The sequence below is a fragment of the Pecten maximus genome, chromosome 18, assembly GCF_902652985.1.
Source record: "Pecten maximus chromosome 18, xPecMax1.1, whole genome shotgun sequence".
Lineage (NCBI taxonomy): Eukaryota > Metazoa > Mollusca > Bivalvia > Pectinida > Pectinidae > Pecten > Pecten maximus.
The window spans coordinates 14,150,352-14,161,840 of record NC_047032.1 but is presented as its reverse complement, the minus strand read 5'-3'; the positions used below and the strand labels follow the sequence as shown (position 1 = coordinate 14,161,840).

The window sequence follows — 11,489 nt, the reverse complement described above, 5'->3', positions numbered from 1 at the left end:
TCCATGCGGTGACGGAGTGCATATGTCGAAAGTATGTTTGGGGCTCGATATGAAAGATCCCCGTTACCATGTGACTAACCAAACTTATAAATATAGGTATTATACAATCGCCCGTAGCTATGAACACTCCCGTAAATGCGAAAACCAACTAAAATCATAAGGAACACGTTTTGTTTGTTGTTCTGTCTATTTGTCAGCCAATGTCTTCAACCACGGGGACTTGTGAAGTAGCCATCTTGGATTTTTTTTATGAAAAAAGTGTTTCTCTCACTTTTTTCATATCTGTGTACATATTCTCAACATACCGAGCAAATACTCTCGTGTTTTTGTTAATTAGTCGAAAATTGGCAATTCAACCATAGGCTAATTCAACCCAAGATTTGAAAATGTTCCACCACTTACATGTTGATTTTTTTCCCTCTCATCAATAGCATATTACGTACTGTTTAATAGGATAACAATTGGTTTGCATCCAACGCCCATAAAAGGGTGTATTCTCTAAAAACACAGTTTTTGTGTCTAAAATGATATCATCGAAAATGGCATTTTTGAGATTGTTTCTTTCATAAAACAACCAAATGGCGCGATTGAAACATGATTTTTTGTCACAATCATGCCATGAATGTATTCTTTACGGTGACCATCATTTGATTAGATTTTCATTAATATTTTACATAACATGCACATTTTATCAACACTTAGACAGCTTCTGAAAGGTACAACTTTGAGGAGCCATAAAAAACAAACCAAGTGACCTAAATCTTTATACTTTATAGATTTGTGACCACAACGGCATGGGCAATGCACCACCAACAGGAAATTTGAATCAGAGAAGGGGCCATTTTGGAAACAGGCCCTTTGACAATGACATTATTTTGCTGATCAAGTCACTAAAAATGAATGTATGAATCTATACCATCTTGCATCACTATGAAAGTCCAGAAATATATCACTGCAATGTAATACATATTACATGAATGTCATATCACTATTTGACTAAAGAAAACTATTGCAAGCGATGAAAAGTTGAAAAACTAATACAAGTTTTAGAAAGAGACATTTAAAGTTTTAAGAAATAGGACTAAATACTATCTGTATGATGATACAATATTTTCTGATAATTTTATTTTAATTACACCAGTTCTAAGACAGGGTATCTGGCAAGGTCGTCATAAGCTAGGTTAATGTTTTTTTCCGATATCACCAATTACAATTCATTGTCTCCTTTAAGTCAATCCAATCTTGTCCAATTTCTTTGCAATCAGTTTTCTTTCTTTGTTCGCATGTACTTTATCCTTTTAATCCTTTTTTTTTTTATCTTTTTCAGACGCACATGTAATACAAATTGTAGGTTAAACCAAACACAGTATGCTAATATATAAGGATAAAGGTTATCACTTTCTAGTATAAAAACAAAGAAAATAAATCGCATTTAACACATGTCTACAGTCCACTGAACATCTGTTGATCCAGTTAATATGTTCACAATAAAAAAGCAGAATTCGAATGAGAGTGTCTGTTATGATTTAATTGTGAAATTATCAAAAAAATGGGACATAAAGCGTTAATGATATCCGTCTAGTGCGAACACTTCGCTTTCTTAACAATGGTAATGATAATAATTATATTATGTACATTATGTTCGTTTCTAGGGTTCCAATGCCAAGTGCTACTTATAGAAAATGATGCACATTATTTTTCGGTAACTATTGCCGAGAGATATTTTCAAAATACCGCCTTTATGAAATTACAAGTATGATTGAGAGTGGGACTAATTTCGATCAAATGTATGCAAAATTAACTGAATTATATTATACTTTTCTTCGGTGAAAAAGGTCTCAAAAGAAAATTAACAATTACATAAAGACATACATAATTAAGAAATGCATAAAGCGTTATTGTGGTACAATGTATAATAATCAAAGAAGTCATCAAAAGAAAACACGACATCATAGAACTTTATTGATTCGTTTGAATGTCAATATTACCTCTTTTTGAATTATCTTACGCAATTTTCCACTATTTTATGTTCAGAAAATAAGTCAGATAATCAAAAAGAAGTTGCAATGTCCAAGTGTACAAAAAGGGCTACATGTGAGTCTTATATGACGAAATAAAATTCTAGGCCCGGCCCATACAGTACTATAGAGAGTAACAAAACGGACTTAAAACAAAGTGGTTTTGCTTTTAAAATGTATTGTGTTCGGGCAATTTGAAAATGAATATCAATCTAGATTGTATTTACAAAGCAATATTTTATAAAACTCTCCACGATGACAGAATATTTACTTTTTCAAAGAGGTCCTTCATGCCATTTAACTAGTAACATTTCTCGATCTTCCGTAAAAAAATCAGCTCAGTCTTGTAGTAGCCCTAAAATATTTCCTCACGAAAACATCATCTGTTTTCATTCATGTATCTATGATGAAAATGTGGAGGCACTTACTATGGGTAGGACAATGAGTTGGCGGACAACTATCGTTACTATTTCCCTAATTTGTCATTACGATTATGAGAGTGAAATCAAAACAATATCAGGTATTTTCTTATATATATTTATTCAACTTGGAAGCCGTTTCCGTGAAAACTAAACAAATAATTTTCATGTAGTATCGTAGATTCTATGCCTTTATCGTTTGTGTATCCAGTATTTGTTCTTGTGACATCATCAGATTAGATTTTGGCTTTTGGTGTTGGTAGGTAAGCACAAATAATCATGTCCAGCAAACGCTCAGGGAAATAGGAGTTGAGAAACATCATGATGTTGCAATCGACTCCAACCACGTATCGTATTTGTGGATAACGCGATGTTATAGCGTGTTCATAAACGTCGATAACTTTATGTAGTTTTGATGACGTTGCTCCATCAAGAAGGTTTTTGAATGTTGTGGTAACTGGAAATAAACAGTGTTACGTGTTACTTGGGAAAATTTCCTTTTATTCTCGTGTTTGACGAATAGATATATGGCATATGACCATTTAAATCGATCTTTACAAACATTTTTATCAATATGACGGCGGTCTTTAACAGGAAAACTAACATTATGGCTTATGAATTCTTTATTGACACTTAAAATATATTACTACAAACAAACAATTCAATAATACAAGAGATAATACCTTAAATTAATCTTTATATACTTAAAATAACATATGTACGTACTTTTTTCAACGTATCCAGCGCCGTAGTATTCCTTCATATCAACGTCGAGCTTCTCGAAATTTTTGTAAATAGCTGTTGTTATAGCTGGTATGTCTACGAGACCAGTGCTAAAGGTACCGGGTTCTATCGTATGCACAGACACACCGGTCTTATACAGTTCTCTCCTACAAAAGAAGTAATACGACATCAGATTAAGGAAACACTAACATGTATCACCAGTACAGTAGAAATGCAAATGCAAACACAATTTCGGTAATCTTGGCCACTGACGGAATCATAGAAAACTAACATGAACATTTAATCTCAGCTCAAGGATAATAGGATCCGGTAGGAACCATGATCGACTTTAGGCCACATCTCTCTCGAAAAAAACTGCGTTGTTAATGTTTCTCTCTACTCATGATATCCGTCAAAGAAAACAATGAATGGACAAGGTGGCCGGATTCAACTCTCTTACAATTAGTGAAGGGATGGCTATAGTTACTTTTCTCGGTCTAGTCTTACTGGGTTCTCCCTGGTCATTTATCTGCCTACGGCCCTAGGGTTTTTAACAAGAAAATTCCCTCAACACAAAAAATATATATACCAACATGCAGTGAGCGCGATGGACCGGCGGTCCTACTACTAGGAACCCCTATTAACAGGAACATTTATGTTCTTTCCATTCTGCCACTTTTTGAGTACCATAATGTCTTAAACACTTTCTAAAATCCTAAACCTGTATTCACATTTCCGAATGTTATAATTCAATTTCGCAATATCGATTCATTAAAGTAAAACTAATATTAAAGATAAAAATAGCATTTAAGCACTGTTAAGCTTACTAAACGATTGGAACAGTGGACGGAGGGGAGGGCAGAAGGATGGATGGATTAGGGGGGGGGGGGGGGGGGGGGGGGGGGGGGTTGCCCCAACTTAGTCGTACGGGGGCATGGAATGTTGGTCATAAGAAGTTTTCAGTTCGCCGTAGGTTAGGCTTGAATAGTATATATGGTATCTGATGTAATATCAAACAAAATTATTTGACCACATTTTGCTTTTTCTAAACAGTTTCTTTGGTAGGGAATATAGAATATAGATTGTGTGGCCTGAAGCCATTTGTTGATAACAAAAGGTGCATAATAGTACCCTTAGCATAACGACATTATCCTGTCAAAAGTGGACTAACCAATCCTTAAAAGCCCATAAGGTGATATTTGCAATCACGAGGTCATTAGAGAGCCTCTACTGACCCATTTTGGTAAGGTAACCGTAATATACGTTTACCTTTGCGATAAGGTGATGGTACCGTTATTCTTAAATAAGTTCAGTTTATCCCTCAATAGTTAAAAAAAAGTTGGCCTCAATGTTAACCTTATCGCACTAAGATAATGTCAAGGGGACTTATAGTTACAAGCCCCATGGTCGTTGCACGAGGACGTTAAAGTTACAGAAGCAGCAAGTTGTCAAATGACGTCAGTCCGCCGATCTAATAATGATTTACCTGAGCGTATCAGAAAAAGCTTCCGCTCCGAATTTCGAAATGCTGTATGCCCCCATGTTCAAACCGGCTATCTTACCGGCCCCACTGGTCATGTTGACAATTCTTCCTTCAGATTTTAATATTAGAGGCAAGAACGTTTGAACCATCCAAACCATCCCAAACAGATTTACTGCCAGGGGGCGCTGAAAATCTTCCTCAGATAGCCATGTGACATGTCCAAAATGTCCCAGGGTTCCTGCGTTGTTTACTAGTGCCCATAGCCCTACAATGATGTTTATGAAGATGGAACACAATTTGACAATAAATCTAGTAATAGATTAAATACGAAATTCAGATCTTTTAAATACGAAATAAAGATCTTAATAATGCGAAATTAGTATTTTGTTATGATTTATTTGATTTGAGTATTAAAAAGCAATATTGCAAAGCTAATTATGTACATCAAAGTTAACATGAAGTATGTAGATTAGGTTTTGTACTATATCTGAGTAAGACATGTACAAAATATAAACATTTAATTGAAATGTACACACAACATCAGCACGGTGTTTTATTTTCATGTTTTCATGCATGATGCATTTGGGGCATCTTCAAAATATAATTAATAAAGCTTCTATTCTGATGAAGTCGAAATACATTTTAAACAACTTCGCCCTTCGTATTCTAAAAAAAAAATTATTGATACTGTTTTGAGATATCTTTTAGCACATAATTACGGTTGGACTGCAATAGGAAGCTGCATTTTTGACCTTCAGAAAATTTCGGTTAATTTAAGAGAGCATGTTCTTTTTAAAATATAAACGATATGACTATCGACGTTTAAACCGAAATTAAATGCAAATTGATTTCTTTTAAATGTTTACTTTCTAAACGGACACCAACCATTCACCAAACTAATGTAATAACACCTTAATTAGAAACGTTATCTCCCCTGATGTTATCATATTGTATGTGACGTCATAATGTGGTAACCAAGACGTCAAATAAAGAATCGTCCAAAGATGGCCGTTAGGCCTGAAAACGTTAGCGGAACACAACAGTTGCCGTGTTGAATCTATATTTTTCAACTATTTAATCGATACGCAAAGTATCTTAAAGTTTCAATATATATATATCTCTCTCTCTCTTTATATATATATGTGTGTGTTTCCCTTCATTAGGAACTTTGTAAATATACTATACATACTATGCATCATTATATATTATATATACCAAATGCTCTATTGTATTTCGAAATCAAAATATATATATATGTGAAACTTGATTATAAGCTCGTTCCGACATGCAGGGTTAGAAGAACTCAAAAATAATTATACAAAAACGTTTACCTGTACTTTCAGGCAGGTTTGATCTCACAAACTGGTACGCATTTTCAATGCTTTTCCTGTCGGTGAGGTCTAGAGCAACCGCCTTTATAGAGTTTCTTTTCTTCTGGTAATCCTCAAGAGCATTTTTTGTATAACATCCAGCAAAGACATTTACTCCGAGGCTATCTAACCTGCTAGCTAGTAACTTTCCGAATCCTGAGTCACATCCTGTGATGAACACATATCTTCCTTCGATGTTTCGGAGTTTTAAACTTCTCTTGAACCACTGTGCTACGATGATGATGATGATGATGACAAGAACTATTCCCAGAATCTCGAATATCATTTTAGCTGCAATGTGATTTGAACACAACACTATTATTCATCAATATCTTAAATGAAATTTGTCAGTCTGTACGGAACACCATTTGTCTTTTCACGTACATATATTTGGCTATAAGGTCTATATATGTGACTTTCCTGGGTATGCGAGTACGTTTGTTGTTTGCTGATTAGATATCCAAAATGGAGAGTAACTCTGAAATGTGTAACTGGCGAATGCAAGCAGTGTTGTGTAGACGAAGTGCTGGTAAACAGTGTAATAGTATGGATAAATTCATACGCGTCAAGCTCATCCAATCACATATCTCTTTCATGATGACGTTTAAAGTTTCCGAATTAGACGACGAATTTAACCACGCATGTAAAAGTTATTTCATCGAAGCTACATATTATTGGTCACTGACACAGGCTGGGCTTATAGAGGTTTGAATTATGGAATGTCAGTTGATAAAACATCCATGCTAATCTAATATCTGTACCAAACAGTATCTGCCTGTATAAAACTGAAAAATACCACTGCTAATGTATTCATTGTTTTATTTCTTTTTCTAATAAATAATGCAAACAGTGTTAATAGCCAACAACATAGTAAAGAATATGGTTTTCACTTGATGTCCATTTAAAGGGTTTTGGACACATAGGGTATTTTTCCATTTTCTGTTAGCCCGACCCCATAAATGTAGGCTGACACGGGTTTTACCTCGCCTTACAAAGCTGTTTATCTATTTTAGGCCAGTAGGGGGGATATTGCTGCTGGCTGAAAAAAATTAATGAGCTAGGTGGTCACGTGGTCCGACGCGTCATCTGGTTCACCTCGCCAGTATCACTAGGCTAGAATCTGCCTTGTTATATGCATTTATAGAGGGAAACTTCAAAGAGCCCCATATTTTTTTGTAAACATTGAAAGCAATGACAGTGAATGTCCTGATTTTATCATCTCACATGTTTAAATTTTCTTTCCACACGTCATGTCTGTAATTGTATAATCAAAATAGTAGACCAGCGGACAATATCATAACCTTGGTTTACTAATATCACATGTCATCTTTTTATTTATTTTTTTATTTTAAAAACTCAAACAATGGCATATACATTATAGGTCTACTCAGAGATGTAAATATTACAAATGTGATATATACATCTCTGGTCTACTATACAGTGAGGTGACAAAATGATCTCACTTGTGCAGTCTTTTTACGGTGATTAATTTTCCTAGTGTAGAGTGTGAGGGTAATTTGTCTGGCTTTAACCTTTTTGTGTCTAAAACCCTTTAAACATAAAACAATCATGTCATATGATATGTTAAGATATGAACTGTACCGTGAATATTTTTCACAGATACGAACCGAAGTCAACGAAAACTGTTCCCTTGGGGTTAATATCCGAAAACATTTACATTTTTTGTACATCACTGAATTTAATGTATGCGTCATTGACTTCTCTTTTTCTTTTTTACCTCTATTCTCTGAAAAAAAAATAAGATTATGAAAAAAATCTCGATAAATATAGAGCATTTTTTTAAATCAAATTTCCAATTATGTTTCTGTTTCGTTTCGTTAGATTTTTTTTTATAACCGTTCGAAATACGAAACAAGAAAATTCTCATTGAATCTGCATGTATATATAATATATTTATATGTTAAACATGTACATTTGTACTCCTAATAATTTTCTATTACTAACTTTGAAGCTTCCAAAACTTATTTTCTTCTCTTTATAAGACAAGTGGTAGTACTGCCCTATCAATATTAGACTGAACCCATTTTGTCCGTGCCTCGTTATCTTCTGACCCTGGTTATCGCGTGGCCATCGCCACCTTGCTCTTTTGAGTTCATCGACTTCTAAACAATTCAGCATATAGATTTATTTGAATCGGCGTCTGTGACTTCGATAACAATATGGGTCGCGACCAGGTAATCTTCAGACTAAGGGTGATCGCCTTATAGTTAGGGACGGGGAATGACCTGTCGTGTTTTCACCTTTGAACACTTGTTGATTACAGCTGGCCAGTCAACGCTACAAGATGTGTTTCACCTAGCCAATCTTTTCTAAAACATTTCTATACCCGTAATGCGCATCCGCATATCAATACATGTAGGTGCAATAATGTAAAATGCAAGAGATTTGGCATTTGGGTAGCAGACGACAGAAAGACTGCCTGGTCATGGGTGATTTTGTTTGTTAAGCAAATAACCCCGGTAATACATGTATATGCATAAAAATTGAAAAATAAATGTACACTATAATTGGTATATTCATTATGAAGAGGTTCATACAGGCTTCAAATATGTTAAAATTAAAATAAGTAAATTGATACCGGATTTTAAATTTCAAGATTTTCCGAAAGTGTGTTTACACAGGAAATTTAGTTTGGCCCACAGCGAAAAATAGTGTCTCCCGATCAAGGTAAGATTGCAGGGAAGTCTGATGTACAACATAATTATGTCAAAACAAAGATTACTCTTGTCTTTGGGATAGACATATTTCATATGTCATTTTGGGTGAAATATCATTATATTTTGCAATTTTGTTTATTGGTTACCATGGGATTCGCAGGTCTGTAAAGTAAAGAAAAAATAAGTATAACAATCGGGCAGAATTGGGCATTTTTACTGTACACTGCTACCTTATAAGGGGTGAACAATTTCATTTAAAAAAAAAGTTTAATCATGTTTGATTCAGCTTCATTCTCATTTAATATTGCTCAGAAATACATAAACAAAAACTTAAACTTGTTAAACATCTCATTTGTCATGTTAGATGAATCATGGAAAAGCGGCCCAATTTAAGGGATTGTTGATTAATCATAATGGTAATGAATTAGTGTTAATTGAAACTTTATTTTGTGCTTGATACCAAACCCAAAATAACTTATTAGGTATCTCACAATCAATATAGACTAAATTCAGGTTTATTTTACCGGATTTATTAGCCCGTATCCATCAAACCTATTATAGTACATTTGTAAGTGTCATTTTTGAAATTTTTTTTGAAACCATTATTTTCAGTTTATCTTTACAATGTTAAGCATGTATTTTTTTGGTACACATCTGAATTACCAGGATGGAAATAAATGACTATGATGTCATAGGCAGGACATTTTGAAATCTTGGATGTCTTGTTACTATTTTGTCAGATAGACTATTGCGTGTGTTGCTAAGCTGAGGTTTGGATAGGATCTTGGCTATTTTTTATAATACAATTCACTATTTATGACGTCATATATATCATCTGATGATGGCATAGCTACTGATGACGATTTTGTTCCTATGCCGTCATCTAGAAACGCTAAATTTGATGTCGTTATAGTATTTTTTGCTTGATTACAAGTGCAAGGGCTCAAAGTACCACATGCAAATCAAAACACAACTTTATATTAAAGAGAAATACAGAATTATGGGAGTTTTCATTTTCAAAATTACCTCCCCTTGTTTGTGTATTGAGAGGAAATGTTGTCAAAGTACACTTCGCACGGATATTAGCAGTACTCGGTGACTATTAAAGATACAAAATAACCCGAAATGTCATTTTGTTCGCTGGATCATATTCTAGACATTCATGGGGGTTTTAGTAAATTTAAATTAAAAAAAAACTCTGTATAAGGTAGCAGACGTCAGAAAGACTGCCTGGTCATTGATGATATGCATAAAAAACGGAAAAATAAATGAATACGACAATTGGTATATTCATTATGAAGAAGTACATACATGCTTCACATTTGTCGGATTTTACATTTCCGGATCTTCCGAAAGTGTGTTAGTTTTGCCTACATCGAAAAATGAAGTCCTTCGATCAAGGTAAGATTGCGGAAAAAATTAATGTACAACATATGTCAAAACATAGGTTTTAGAAAGAAAAATGGTGTAGAGCATTTAGGGTGAAATATCATGATACATTTGTATTTTGCAATTTTGATTTTTTTTCATTGGTTACCATGGTATTCGCAGGTCTGAAAAACACAGAAAAAATAAGTTAACTTATCTTTCAGAGCTGTTTTAAAATTGAAAATGTATATATTACATACATGTATATCTAGGTTGATACAGGACCTCATAGAAGAGTTAACATATAGGTTTATACAGGCCCTCGTAGAGTAGTCAACATCTACGTTGATACAGGACCTCGTTCAGTAGACCAACATCTACGTTGATACAGGTCCTCGTAGAGTAGTCAACATCTACGTTGATACAGGACCTCGTTCAGTAGACCAACATCTACGTTGATACAGGTCCTCGTAGAGTAGTCAACATCTACGTTGATACAGGTCATCGTAGAGTAGTCAACATCTACGTTGATACAGGACCTCGTTCAGTAGACCAACATCTACGTTGATACAGGTCCTCGTAGAGTAGTCAACATCTACGTTGATACAGGTCCTCGTTCAGTAGACCAACATCTACGTTGATACAGGTCCTCGTAGAGTAGTCAACATCTACGTTGATACAGGACCTCGTTCAGTAGACCAACATCTACGTTGATACAGGTCCTCGTAGAGTAGTCAACATCTACGTTGATACAGGACCTCGTTCAGTAGACCAACATCTACGTTGATACAGGTCCTCGTAGAGTAGTCAAAATCTACGTTGATATAGGTCACCGTGGGGTAGTCAACATCTACGTTGATTAAGGTCATTGTAGAATAATTAATATCTAGGCTGATTCAGGACATCGTAGAGTTACCAACATCTCGGTCTATACAGGATATTGTAGAGTAGCCAACATTTAGGTTGATACAAGATCTCGTAGAGTATTCAACATCTAGAGTAATACATGACCTCGTAGAGTAGCAAAAATCGAGGTTTATAAAGGATTTTTTTTAATAGTCAACATCTAGATTGTTAGTTCTCGTAGTTGTCCATATCTAGATTTAAACAGGTTCGCGTAGAGTGGTCAATATATATATATATCTACAGGTTCTCGTAGAGAGGTCAATATCTAGATTTAAATAGGTTCCCGTAGAGTGGTCAATATATAGGTTTATACAGGTTCTCGTAGAGTGGTCAATATATTGGTTTATACAGGTTCTCGTAGATTGGTCAATATATAGGTTTATACAGGTTCTCGTAGAGTGGTCAATATATAGATTTATACAGGTTCTCGTAGAGAGGTCAATATCTAGATTTAAATAGGTTCCCGTAGAGTGGTCAATATATAGGTTTATACAGGTTCTCGTAGAGTGGTCAATATATTGGTT

At 34.6% G+C, this 11,489-nt stretch overlaps 1 protein-coding gene across 1 annotated transcript; it reads right to left on the bottom strand.

Annotated features, from left to right (window-relative positions):
• Positions 1–2,673: 2,673 nt before the first annotated feature.
• On the bottom strand, positions 2,674–6,299 carry LOC117316244 (short-chain dehydrogenase/reductase family 9C member 7-like). The gene is made up of 4 exons (XM_033870783.1): positions 5,975–6,299; positions 4,647–4,908; positions 3,164–3,327; positions 2,674–2,894 (listed from the first exon to the last, which is right to left on the bottom strand). Exons 1-4 carry the CDS (start codon positions 6,297–6,299, stop codon positions 2,674–2,676), a joined length of 972 nt encoding a protein of 323 aa, XP_033726674.1.
• Positions 6,300–11,489: the final 5,190 nt, after the last annotated feature.

Bases quoted from the DNA above. Each gene is read 5' to 3' on its own strand.
- LOC117316244 (XM_033870783.1), bottom strand. From the start codon at position 6,299: ATGATATTCGAGATTCTGGGAATAGTTCTTGTCATCATCATCATCATC. The intron at 3,328-4,646 runs GTAAATCATTAT...CTTCTTTTGTAG, and splicing joins GCTTTTTCTGATACGCTCAG to GAGAGAACTGTATAAGACCG. The intron at 2,895-3,163 runs GTACGTACATAT...GTTTATTTCCAG, and splicing joins CGCTGGATACGTTGAAAAAA to TTACCACAACATTCAAAAAC.